Consider the following 14,608-nt stretch of genomic DNA (forward strand, 5'->3'; position numbering starts at 1 on the left):
AAATTTAATATATTCATATTCTTTATTATTCTATTAGATTTCAGCTTATATTAAACAAAATGTGCTCTGGAGCCGTGGTGGAGTCATAAAATTTTTAATTTTAATTAACATAAATTAAGCATAATATAATAAAATTTTATTCATGTTCAGCTATTTAAAAGTCGAACTTAAATTATCTGTTTGTTGGACTAACCACATCTAAGACGAATTTTTTTTTTCTTGTACAGCCCTATGCATCCCGTACTTAGGTTCGACGTTCGCACGGTTTCATCCTAGAAATCTGATCGTTTTTCTATAATTGTCCCTCACAAATACCACCAAGTTGAGCTTTCCAGTTTCCACTGGTCCTCATCTCTTTTCCTCTGCTTCTGGTCATTCTGCTCTAGACGGGCCCGTGGTCCGCTAGCCCACCATCTCCGGGGAAATTACCTCTCCGGCGACCTCGCCGGAATATCCCGACAACGTTCATCTGCCAACTGGATCTTCGCGGCGCCGTCACCGCTCGGGGGGAGAGGGTAGAGTTCCCCTCCCTCCCTTCATTTATCTCTCTTTTTCCAGTATCATCGCCCGGGAGCAGCAGGGAGTCAGGATATTTGATCTAATCGGAGGCTGAGAGGTTGAGACGATCCCCACCTTCGAACTTTCCAAGGTCCTACGGAATCACCAATCATGTCCATGTCGGATTCTGAATCGTCATCCAGTGGGGACTACAAGAACCTTCGACAGATCACAAGAGAACGTAAGTTCTTGATCTTTTTTTTTTTGGAATCCTTTTATATCTTCTTCCGTTGGACGAACTAATCAGATTCCCCTTAAAGTGGGCAATATGACCAATGTCAATCTAGAGGATGAAGGAAACTGGATATTTTCAGTGCTAGAGAAGAAAGTACTAAAAAGTGTTTTTCGATTCCGGGCATACTTGAAGGGGGGCTTTGGGAGTACACATCCAGCTAGATTTATGGAAGTCCTCGCTGGCCCTTACTTGCCAAACAAATCCAATTTGATTTAATTGGGGAAAAAAGTATGTATCGTGTAAACAACATAGTAGAGCTTTCCTTGAAGTGAGAGTAAGTCAGATAAAGAAAATAATAAGTAGAAATAAGGAAGTTAGACAATCTGACTTAAAGCGTAAGGGCATCATTCTACATGAAAATTTTCGTGTTAATGAGGGAAAAATCTTTGTTGGCACCTTAATCAGCTTAATGTGAATCAAGAAATTAGAATTTATGATTGACCAATTAGAATTTGTTTAAGGCCTTAGAGGAATCAATTTAATCAATATGATTGGTTTGGTTCTATAGGGTCAAATAGACCCTTTTGGGCTAAATTCGGTTGAAGGATACAATCAAGCTACTCTGAAAGTCTACTTGCCTCTATCAAATTATTAATAACCTATTAGGACCTATTCAAATGGTTGGCCAAAGACAAATTGTCAAATGCTATATTCTAGATTCAATTGTCCCAATTGGGTTCTATTGGGTAAAGCTAGGGTTTAGAAGCCTAGTCTAATAGTTAACTCACTTATGGTTTGATGATCTAAACCCTGGAAGAGGTTTCGGCGTTTCGCCAAGTGACTGGGGTTTTTGGTTGAAAATCACCGAATGTGTTGAGGATTAAGTGATAGTAGTGTTGGTTTGAATATTGGTCAAATTTTGGCCTACAAGTCAAGCTTAAGAGGTCTCATATTTAATTACAATAAACAAGCATGTTGCTGATCCAATGAGGAAGAACTTGATTGCTTATACTATAAAGTGGATCCATTGGATCAATTAGGGTTAAGCCTAGAAAGCGGGATATCATATGGATGGCTAAAGTCAAACTTATTTAAAAGAGAATTAAATTACTTTGAATTGAATGATCAAAGGGTTCCTCCTATTATGTTTTCTAAATACAATACAATCCTATGGTCATCCTAAGGAAGTTTTATTCAACTTATGTTAAGGGTTGAAATAGAGTTTCTAGCTAGGTTAAATTAGGGTTTAAATTTGTGGAATGAACTAAGAGATTCGAATTGTGACTGAAATTAATGAGTGCTTGAAATATATCTAGGGATGTGCAAGAGGTCCAATCAGGGGTATTGGTTTGTTCAAGTTCAAAAAACTAAGATTACCAGCTTGAAGGGAAATTTAAGCTACTCAAACCTGAGCATCAAGACGTATACTATGTTGACATATTTTTTGTTTCTGATATGTCCTTTTTTGTTCATAAAGGGATTTTTGCAACAAAAATATGATGGGTGTCCGACTGAATATGATCTTATTCACACTCATCAATAGCAAATAATAAACTAGAGCATAAGTGTCTCATGGTGCCAAATGTATGACATAGAGCATGACACATTATTTGAAAATTTATACAATTCATAAAAAAATTATGAATTTATTAATAATTCAACAATATATGAGAACATATTAAAAAATAACTTCACATTAGAAGAACAAAAGATTGTTTAACTTATGTGAAAGTTAATGAGTGAAAAATAGATTGAAAAAAAAAACTATCATGCAAAGAAACCAACTAGATTGACAAATGGAAGTATAGAACTATCGTGCAGTAGCAATACGAAATTTGAACAAAATATAAGGCATTGAAGCTTATGATTAGTTAAAGAAGGATGACCATATTTTCTTAAGGGGATAATTTTGCTCAAAACATAATTAATAATTTGTTTACCCATTCCATGTTCAATTTGAAAAATTTAACTAGTCATCCTTAGAATTTTCATCTTACACCAAAATTGCTTCTTATTCATTTTTATTATGCCCCATATTATAATCTTCTTTAACAAAAATAGTTTCACCCTCATCACATCCATTTAACCGAGCAATGTACTATAAGACATTAAAAGTCTGAATAGCATGCATTATTTTGATTTTTTGTGCCTTGCAAGAGTAATAGTGCTTGTGTCTAGTCTCACTATACTATAAGTTATAGAGCATTTTATTAACAAAGTACCATCATATTTTTACTTGATACAACTTTTTGTTATTAATATTATATTTGTTTTAAAACCATGAGCTGCTCATTGACCCATCCCTATGCCTTGCATTCGCCGGTGCTCCATGTGTTGGGCTATTACCTTTTTATTTCTTTTCTGGGTATTTCATGCTTTTTCTTTGAAACAATTGGGAGAAGTTTTAGTGGAAATCATCGATGGGTTATGCTTATGTGTGAAGGGTGCTTGGAATGGCAATATGTCAAGTTCGTTTTGACCTTTTTTAGTGGGTTATCATTTCAACTGTATGCATGTTTCAGATGCAATCCTCTAGCTTCTCAAGTTCTCATATGAGCTACTATAGGTGCAATAGTTGGAATTTTTTACTGATGTACCCAATAATATAATATGGATATTTTTTTTTCCTTTTGTTAAATAATCATAGGCAGGAATGGATGATTCATAGGGCTAACATAAGCTTGAACATGATATACGAACTTTTGTGTTGTTGAGGTCTTGACTCTTATTCATCAATTGCCATTATTCACTATGATAATGAATAATCTTTCCCACAAATGAACAATTGCCTTTTAATTGAAATGATGCTTTAGTTAGAATGCATTGGAACTATCATAGTACCATTTGAATATTTGTTGGAGTGCTAATGTAAATAGGATGTTTGTAAGGGACTTATTTTCAATTAGCCTTATTTGGAGGGTGACAAGTAATTGTAGTTGAAGGTATGCCAAATATAGGATAGAAGAGTCCAGAGGAAGGTGCTCTCACAAAAGTAGCTGTCCTAGTTGGAAGCAATAAGAATACATTCATGTTAAATTATATTTGAATTCACGAATACGATCTATCAAATGCAATCATCTTGCAGTGGTTAACTTTGACTTTATTTTGAACTAAAATAAACTCATAAACATGCAAGTACAATAAAATATACTTAAGATTAAGGTTAAGTTGTGCTTTTGGATTGTGAAGAAACTACCAAAATTTTGATTAATTTTCTTAAAATCTCATTGTTTTGATTTGCCCCCATCCATTGGGTGGTCCATCAAATATAATGTCCTGTTGAATATGCTTAAAGTTGGGTTATGCTTTTAGTTTGTCCTACAAATTCTTACTTAAGATGCCTTAGTTGTATATGTTACTAGTAGTTTTATATTTTAGTCATTTTTTTTGTATGGTTGCAGGGCTGTTATATGAAATGCTTCGGTCAACTAGGGCAAAGGATCCAAAAGCAATATGGAAGGTATTTGTATAGTATTTTTTTGCCTTTTTTATATTTTTTTAATGCTCTTCTTTTTTTGTTCATATTTTTATTTCACCTGATTTATGGAGAAGAATCTCTTGCCAATGATAAGTGTGGTAATTGGCCAATTGTCCAACTTAATTATTAATAATCAATGAATTTATATTTTTGCATGGTCTAACTTTAAATATTTTGATTTTATCTCTCATTTTCATTGAAGGATAAAGACTTGAGTCATTTTAGTGGCCATCTTGATTAGATTTGGCTTGTAGGACATTGATGTTCAAATAATGCAACTATCATTTGTTAAGGGAAAACTTATGATGGATTTATTAAATATGGATTGTATCCGATATGAGTGATTGCACTATAAAACAAACCTACATAAATTAAGAACCTCTAACTTGCGGTTTATATTTTTCCTCTTCAACGTCAAGATGTATGTTCTATTTTCCTTGTATGGCCATGATAGTATTATAAGTTAGTTGCTTCTTGTTGTGATGGTTATTGTGTACTATTTGGCATTCGTGGTATTGCCACCAAGGCTATCTAGTTTGTGCAATATGGTTTTGTTTTATCGAACATAGTCCTCGCGTTTATGAAGCTATTATTGCTTTTATTTGTTAACGGAATGTGTTTTGGTTAGGTTCATTTGAATTTAAATCTTATCAGAGCCACTCTAAGTTGGATTATTTGTTTGATAATATTTTTGTACTTTCATTTTGAAATACAACTTGTTGGGAAAAGTTTTAAAGTTGGAATTAGAGTCAATCTAGTATAATTAGCTATGTATAATATCCAAAGATTTCGAGAGAGTGGGGAGGGAGAGGGGAAAGGGCTTCATCTTATGTTGAAGGCTATGATGCACCGATACTTCTTTTCAAAGGGGTATGCAGTGCTCGATATGTATTGAACACGACACATATATGACACATTTCCGACATGTGTGAGATATGTCGAAGGCGTATCTAATTAAAAAAAATTGATATACGTGTATTAAATATTTTATGATTTTTTAAATATAATTTCTTGAATTTAAAATCTTTTATTAAAAAATAAAAAATAATTTTCTTATTTTATATCTATAGCCCAAAATCATTTGCCTGCACTTAATATCCTATTTCTTGAACATTCTCATTTTCATTTCTTTTTGATGGATTATAACCAGGGTTTCACAACAATACCTAATGCCATCTCAACATCGACATTTGACACCATCACAATATCAACATCTCAAAATTATCTCTACATCAAAGTCCGATGTTACCTTAACATTTTTACTTGATGTCAGCAATTTATACACCAACAATCATACCCCTACATCATCTCGACATCTCTTCTTTGTCTAACGTCATTTCAAAATTAACAATTGATGCTTTATTGACATTGATGATCAATGCCGCCTTGACATCGTTGTCCGATACCCATTACACAACATAAATGCCCGACTCTTGACAGCATTATCATCTCCCATCTTGATGCCTAGCACATGATAACTATGCTCGACTCTCAACATCTTAATATTAATCATTTTAAGAATAAATTCTAATTAAATGATTTATTATTTCTAAATAATTCTTAATATTCTGCTTATTCAATTTATGTAGACTATTTTTAAGACAAAAAACATAATGTCGTGTTTAATTCATATATGTATCCTATATTTTTAGTATTTGATGTATCTCATGTCCATGTCATGTCATGTCCATATTTGTGCATCATTGGGTGAATGATGATGGAGATGATCAAAACATGTATAGTGGCTAGAAGTGGTGAAGATCATTCTTAATGACAATGAGATAATATGGAGGATTATGGTATTCAATAATGAAATGGAGGCTTGAATTATCTACAGGTGTCGTTATCCATAAGTTAGAAGGTTTAAAGATCGATAAATTATTATATTTTTCTATTTAATGGTACATATGAAATTGTGACTACTATTGCAGCTTTGATTGAGTGTGGAAGAAGAGCGTTAGTGGTTGGTTGTGCGAGACAAAGGATTGAAGGATGGGGGTTGCTTTAGGACGGGGTGAAAATTATGGTTAATGACTTAGGAGCTACCATTATTGGTGGCTTCTAAGTTGATGTCAAGGTGGATGGAATTTTAAGCGGTTATCAATTGATCGATTGAGATCCAATAGCTCAAGGGTTCCTTTAAAAGGATATATAAATGTGAAATATGAATTAAGGGGAAATTGTATGTATGTTCAAAGGATGGTGGATCATACCTCATGTATAATGTTTTAAGAATCTTTCATCCAATTCTTGCGTTTCTCTATCTCTGCCTTATCATTAATTTCTTATTTTTTTAATGAATTTACACAAAGTATTCTTAAAATTTGATGGAGCAAAAATAACTGCATTAATTTAGTTCCTTTTTTTTCTTTTTAAAAAATAATTAAGCCTAATAATGTGAGTGATGTTAGGGATGTGGACACCACATCTCCCTCTCTCTCCTTTGTTCATACATGTCAATAGCATAAAAAGAGCATGCCATGGCGCATGGTGCAACGTGGCACATTCATACATGTCAATAGCATAAAAAGAGCATGCCATGGCGCATGGTGCAACGTGGCACATCCTTTACACCATTTGCTTAAGATGGCACATAGAGTAAAAATGGCTTGTGCTATTTGCGACATGCAATAGCAATAGCAGATGGCATAAATCCCACATAGTGCTTGCTATGTTAATTTTTAGGGTTTAAGATTTTAACTTAATAATTTTATAATTTATTTTTTCAAATATTAAATAAAAACTAAGGCTTATATGGTTCGATCCAACTCCAAGCCATTGAGTGCCCTAGCCGTCTCCCTGTTGCTTCTGGCTTGGTGTATCATCTTGGCTTCAAATAGAGATAACATCGACAAATTGCATTTCTCTATCTGGGCCTCAAACATAGTAGAGCAGCCATCATCATGGCACCTTTTTTATCAATGACAAGTATCCCTCTAGCTATCTTCAACCCTTTTTTTTAACAAAAAACTTTTCAACATTGAGATGTTATCATGATGGCTTCTGAAGGCCCTCTTTTTTTTACCCTCCCTATCATTGTCTCTCTAGTAGATAGCCACTGCAAGCTGGGTGAAGGGTGGTGGGACACCTATTTTTCTCATCTGATTTTTCTTCTAATAACAATCTTACTTTCTCTTTTTTAAGCATGGACCTTGGATTATCTTCCAAGAAATTATTTACTATTAACATTTTTTTGTTTCAAATGTCAAGATTTGACAGCCAAAAATTTGATAATGTGAGCAATTAAAAATCATGAAAATTCTTTATAAATTTTTATTTATCTACTGGAATATAAGTCTAAATTTGATCAGTGAACTCAATATAATTTCACATTCACATCTTCTATGTCTGTGTTCACCTCCTTCCAACTAATCTATTTTCCATTGTAATATGATTTATTTCTAAGGTATTGTGCCACCTGTGGTTGACTCTACGAATAAGTTCTTTTCTTACTCTCCTTTATATATTTAACTTTTCATAGTTCCTACTTTATTGGTTCATGGATAAATGTTATAGAGAATGACTAGTACAAGACTAAAATATTTAAATAAAAAATACTCGGTTAAAAAAAAAAAACTATTTGATATTCCTAGAACTTTTGCTTTTACTCAAAAATAATGCATTACAAAATTAAGGGACGAAGAGTTGTTCCTCAATACTTTATTGCATAACTTTTCTCAGTAATGATTATTACTTTTGTATAGTTTACTATATATTTTTGTTCCTTTAGATCTACTTGACATAACTTGAGATGCTAATGAACTTATTCAATAGTTGATACAACATACAAGTGGAATAGATTATCATTAGGTTTAGCATTTTCTTGTTGGGGAATATAGGGAAAAAGCCTAAATTATAAAAAATATGAAAAATAGAGAATTTTTATGAGGGTTCGAGACATGATCGGCTTTCTTAATTGCATAATGATATGCCTAAGCAGAAAGTAAAAATGACTCAAGCACTTGCTTAAGGCTTAATAAAAGAAACAATGCAAGGACTTTGAAAATGTTCTTTAGTCTAAGAGAACTAAAAAATCAAAATAAGTAAAGAAATCAACAAACTCATGGACATCGGTAGAAGCAAAGCACCACATGTAAAAAAATTAGCTTTAGGATAAACCAATAATTTCTGTCAAATAAGATTTAGTAGGTGGAGAGAAAAGAAAGAGGTTGGTACTTATGAAAGATTTATCATCATACCAATTCACACTAGAAACCCACAAAGACGTCATATAAGAATGAAAGATTGAGAGTTCTTTTGAGAAGTAGAGTTTAAGGATCAATTTAGTAGAGCCCTAATTATTATTAACAATCAAAAGGGATACATAAGGATAGTTGGATAATAAAGAGCATAAGCCAAAACCCAATATCCAGTAACTACATGATGCAGTCAAGGTAGGGGCTGATTTGGAGAGGTTTTTTGTGGTTGTTTGGTCTTTCCATGTGGTTGTTTATTCTTCCCATGGTGGCTGTTCGGTTTCCATGCTGCTTGCTATTCAGATTTTCCTCTTGTTGTTTCCTATGTTGTGTGCTTTAACTTCACAGTAAATGGGATGTCTTGATAGGCTCCTATTGGCTATTTTTGGTGGCACAATTATGTGAATTATTGAATGCTATTCCCCCTTCTTTCTCCTATAAATTAGGGCTGAATTCCTTTGTGAAAGAGAGTTTTTTTGGAGAGAGATTTTGAAGAATTTTTTGGAATGTGATTATTTAAAACCTACGAGTTTGTCATAGCTTGCGAGCTATTTTCTTCTACCATCTTTCTTTAATTTCATCTTGGTCTTCTATCTAATCTTCTCTCCACAGTTCCCATTCCACTTATACCTTTCTTATTCAAATATTGTGAGTTTCAAGGTGTTGTTGTGCCCTACTTGTTGGTATTTGCCGGAGGAGTGCTGACTTGAGCTTGATCAAAATTTCTGTGGTGAACAACTGATTTGTCCTTTCCTTTAAGCACCTAACCTATTTTGGGTTTTGCATGTGAGGTGACTTTTCTAGGTTGTTCTGAGGACAGTTAATTTTAAGTTTTGATTTGTTTCTTTGCAATATTTTCTAATCATTTACTTATATTTGTTTACTATTAAGTTTCATTCAGTTGGTGTTGGTTTATGTTTAATTGAAAGGAAGTGTGTTTGTATTTGCATTCCTAGAACCTAGTTTGTTTCACTACATGTCCAATACCGGTAGGTTCATGACATACAAGATAACCTAGAATGATATAGTAATCCGATCACCTAACCAAAACAGAGAAAATATCCAATAGAAGATAGTTATATGCCAAAACCAACTTGAGGTATCCACTAAACCATAAAATTATTCCATGCTCAGACAAGTACCACTAGTAAGCATACCAACCAAAAGCAATAAACCACAACCACACATCAGATGAGAAGCACACCTCTCTAAGAAATATAATTGAGTTTTTCAAAGCAGCCAGACATATTAAGTCAATAGAGCACATCACAATCCTAGTAAAGAAATTGAGCCAACCTAAGGATCCCAATAATGAAATAAGCCTTATGAATCAGCAAAATTTATGAAAGAGTAGAAATGATAAAGAAAATCCACAAGCTATTATATAATTCTAGAAATTGAAGAGATAAATATTTGAATAGTAAAAACAAAAGAGCTAACACAAAAATAGTACTAATAGCCAAAAGAAAATATAAAACAATTGTGATTATGAAATCAACTAAGAAGGGTTGAAAAAATATCTCAAACTTGTAACAAAGCTTGACTATAAGAGCCTAATGCTTCATGTTGATGTGAAATGAGTTACAGTTGTCCAATTTCATAACAACCAAGCCAAGTGGAAGTTCCAATTTGATATTGTGCCTAGTTTTGCATATTAGGATGAACAAACACGGGCACAGTGACACAGATACGATATAACACGAACATGAGACACTTCAATTATTGAAACTATATGATACATATATAGGTTGGACACGGTATTATATTTTTTTATATTTTAAAAACAGCGTATAAAAATTAAGTATAATATTAAAAATAATTTAGAATTTGTGCTTTAAATGATTAATATTAGGATGTCGAGAGTTGGGCGTCGATGTCGTGTATCGGACATCGAGAAAGGAGATAACAATGCTATCGAGGTCAAGCATCAATGTTATGCAGTAAGTATCGAACGTCGATGTCAAGAGGGCATTAGTTATTGATGTTTAGAAGGCGTTGGTCATCGATGTTAAGACGATTTCAGACAAAGATGAGCTGTCAAGTTGTGGGCGTAAAAATTGTTTGCATCGAGCATCATTGTCAAGATAGTGTTAGACTTTAATGCTGAGATGATCTTGAAATGTTGATGTTGTAACGATGTCAGACTTTGATGTTAAGATGACATCATACATTGTTGTGAAACCAATAGTTTCTACCCGCTAAAAAGAAATGAATATGAGAATATTCGATGAATGAAATATTGAGTGCGGACGATTGATTTTGTGTTGTGGCTAGGGAATAAGAAATTTAGTTTTTATATTTTAAATAAATAAGAATTTTAAATACAAGAAATTATATTTAAAAAAATTCATAAAATAATTAAGACACGTGTGTCGGACATGCGTGCCCAATTTGTATTTAATATTTTTTTAATCAAACACGTTTTCGGCGATTCCGACACGTGTCGGATACATATCGGACACTGCACGCCTCTTTGTGGGGAAGTGTCGGTGCATCATAGTTTGCATATAAATGGATTACTTCTACTAAAGAGAACATTAATGTGGACCCTTCATAAGTTGTAGATAATGATAGTCATTACTTAATAAGGAACACATTGTTAAGGAAAAGGTGAGAGTTATAAAAAACTTTGTATGATAAGATGATGGGCAATTAGTAGGAGTGTAACTGTATTTAAAAAGGTATAAAAATAATAAATCACGGAAGAAAGAGTATTTAAAGAACAAATAGTTGTGGTCTCTTAGGCCTAAAGAGCACACATTAGGAATTCCAATGTAGGTTGACATTTTTAACTTGTTGCTGAAAGTCATCCAAGCTATAGACTAAACTATAGTTAAGCTCCTTAAGTCTAAACAAAGGGATGCCAATAGAATCAGCTACCAGATGGAAATGTATGACATTAGATAGTGAGAAGAAAAATGATCTGTTTCATAGAATTTTGTGTTCATCTATGGAAGAGGTAGAAATGGTAAGAGAGTTCAAGTCATGATACATCAAGAATATAGCTCCAATAATTTTCCAAGCCGTTGCCTTTTATGTAACATTAAACCGAAAAGACAGTGGGCGCATAATAATAGTGGCCATCAATCCAAGGGCTGATAATTGAGGTACTTAGCCTTCATTTAGTTGGCCCAATACCAATTTTTTGTGATCATTTTCCAAGAAAGCTTAAGTCTTGTTGTAATGTTAATAAATATTGGGTTAGGTAGGCTCTAACCATGCAAATTCTTGGGGTTATAGGCTCTGTTTCTAGAAATAGAGCGCACTTTCTTAGGTGCCCAACCATATTGGATAAGTCTATTAAAATTGATAAATTCTAATGAATAATAGACTTGGGAATATATAAAGTATGGCTCCAATAATTAATTATAAATAAGATGTTAGTTTTATAACCTGGAAGTAACACACTAAGAATACAACAACAACAATAACATCAAACATTTATCCCAAGCCTTTATCGCACTTTCTTAGGTGCCCAACCAGATTGAATAAATCTATTAAAATTGATAAATTCTAATGAATAATAGACTTGGGAATAGATAAAGTATGGCTCCAATAATTGATCATAGATAAGATGTTAGTTTTATAACCTGGAAGTAACACGCTAAGAATACAACAACAACAATTATATCAAGCCTTTATCCTACTATGTGGGGTCGGCTACATGAATAATTTTTCTTTTTTGTGTCCGATTAAGAGTTAAATTCTCATTTATACCTAATAAAGAAATATCATTTCTAATATTTTCTAACCAAATCTTTTTAGGTCTACTTCTACCTTTCTTAACATAGGTTAAATCTAATACATATACTCTCCTAACTGGGTCATCAGAAGACCGCCGTTTTATGTGACCAAGCCATCTAAGGCGACTCTCTCTAATCTTATCTGCCACTGAAGCTACTCGAACATTTTCATGTATATGCTCATTTCGTATCCTGTCTACCTCTACCTTTCTTAGGTAGAGGTAGAATAAAGAGCACTCTTTCCAACTAGGAAGTCTTGACTTTATTTTATTAATAAGAGCTTGACAGAGCAGAACATTAATATTAGAGGTGGAAAGAGGAAGAACTAGGTAAATAATACTTACCAATAGGGACATGAACAATGTTAGCTTGGTCAATATAATTGATAATGTTAATAGTGAATATAACATGACTTCTAGCGGTGTTAAAAGCCAACCCAAAAATATCATTGAAATAATAAAGAGTTGAATATAACACTTTATGAATAGAAGGAACATCCTTACCAAAGATAAGCATATCATTGCAAATAACAGGTGAGGAACTTTGGACTTGGGCAGGGATACTCAATCAAATTATTTTCTAACTCAATCTTGGTTTTGAGAAAGCAAGAAATATCATCTATAACAAAGGCAAAACATACAGTGATAGAAGGAAACCCTCCCTCAACCCTCTAGATGAGTGCAAGTAAACTTCTAGGAAACTATGAAGTTGATAGAAGAGAAAGTACTCATTGATACAATGTTTGATCAAGCAAATACACTTGGTAGGGAAAGGCTATCATCCATCCATTGAAAAAGAGAAACTCTCTACAAATTTTGAAAATGTCAATTGACAAACATTCATAGATGAAATAGCTTTGTGGAAACCTCTATCCAGCTTAGAGGCCTACGAAATATTTTCATTAATGAACCTACCAAAAATAAAAGCTTCATAAGTAGGAGAAATAATGGAGCTTATAACATTTTTAATCCTACTAGTGGGAATCCCAATAGTATTTTAAAGAAATTACACAAAGAAATCAATCTGAAGTCAAGGATGGAGATCGAAGAACTAGACTTAGAAATGAGAATAATAGAAATAACTTAAACATTTCTAAGAATTCTCATGAAGGATAATAAGAAGAGGATAACATTAGTGATGCATTGGCTTGCAACATCCCTAGTAAATTTGAATTATTTAGCTTTAAGACCCGAGAGATAAGATTACTGATAAGATCATTAGGGACAGTATTCCTACAAGGAATATCTAGACATTGGGAGGCACAGTTGCTATTAATGAATTGATTATAGAGTTTGATTGTCTCAGTAGCAATCTCATTGTAGTTAAATATTTTGCCATTCTTATAATTAGAAAAACCTATTCATGTTAAAAGCTTTTTTTTTTGTTGATCTTATGATTCAAATATATTGTTATATTTTCCTTTATACAACCAGTGGGCATTTGCTCTTTAGAAACTCAAGGAATTTTTCAAATTGGATAGATGCCTGATAATAACAATAATTTTTTTTAACATCATATCATTTTGAAGAGGGTTAATATCCAACATAGAGTAGTCAAGTTTACCACTGGTCTCTACAAATTTGTTTTGTATTTTAGAAGAAAGCTAGAACTCTTTATCTTAAGTCTCCTTTTGACTTCTTTAAGTTTTTTAAATTGTTGCCAAAAACAAACAGAGGATGCCGCACATAGATGCTCCAAACATTAGCCATAAATTATGAAACTAAGAAGAGAAGCCTAATAATTCTTGAACTTGAGACTGGAGTTCTTTTGACATTTTGTGGTAGTAGGGTGAAGTAGAATATAAAAATGATCTTTGACGGACATGTACTTAATACATGATAAAAGTGTTTAGGGGTAATAATGTTGGCTATAAAAGTAACACCCCACGATACTCCTTAACAGTAACATAGAGTATCACAAAAATAAGCATAACATCAATTTTTTTCTTTTATCCTTCCTCACACAATTTCATCCTTGAATAAAACATCCAACTACAATGTCATTTATATAGTAAACAGAAGCATCTAGTTAATCCAAATTTTAAAACATAAATATCTATAGAGCCACTAAGAAAATCAAAAGAGTACAACACTGAACAGTATATATATCTCAGATATAGACTTACAAACAAAGTTAAATACTAGCTTATAAAATTAAACAACTTAAAACTTATTTTACTTCGACCTTTTCCTTTTCTTTTTTTGTAATAAAAACCATTATGAAAAGCACGGGTGAGTTATGAGTCTCAATAAATATATATAAGTTACATAAAATTAAATATCAAATTATAAAGAATAACATGATTGAATTAATTTAGAAATATTTGCAAAATAACATAAATCATATTTTAAAAATCATCATTTCATTCATTTGAAGTCTATACAGAATATCAATATTAGTCTTTAAAGATTTGATTAAATTTTCAAAAAAATGTTCAATAAAGCCTCGATAAATATGA

General features: G+C 32.6%; 1 protein-coding gene across 4 annotated transcripts in view; it reads left to right on the top strand.

Annotated features, from left to right (window-relative positions):
• The first annotated feature begins 197 nt into the window (after positions 1-197).
• Positions 198-14,608, top strand: part of LOC110102566 (SNARE-interacting protein KEULE) — an 85,418-nt gene continuing 71,007 nt past the window's right edge. For 2 of the 4 annotated variants that reach the window (XR_003701628.1, XM_028697299.1), the window contains exons 1-2: positions 198-739; positions 4,135-4,193. Coding sequence is in view for 3 of the 4 variants with exons in the window: in XM_028697299.1 (XP_028553132.1) it covers positions 670-739; positions 4,135-4,193 (129 nt within the window). In the remaining variant the exon portion in view is untranslated. The remainder of the gene's footprint in view (positions 740-4,134; positions 4,194-14,608) is intronic. The other 2 variants (XM_028697298.1, XM_028697300.1) reach the window with 2 other exon arrangements.

This window comes from Dendrobium catenatum, unplaced genomic scaffold (assembly GCF_001605985.2).
Source record: "Dendrobium catenatum unplaced genomic scaffold, ASM160598v2 fragScaff_scaffold_911, whole genome shotgun sequence".
NCBI classification, from domain to species: domain Eukaryota; kingdom Viridiplantae; phylum Streptophyta; class Magnoliopsida; order Asparagales; family Orchidaceae; genus Dendrobium; species Dendrobium catenatum.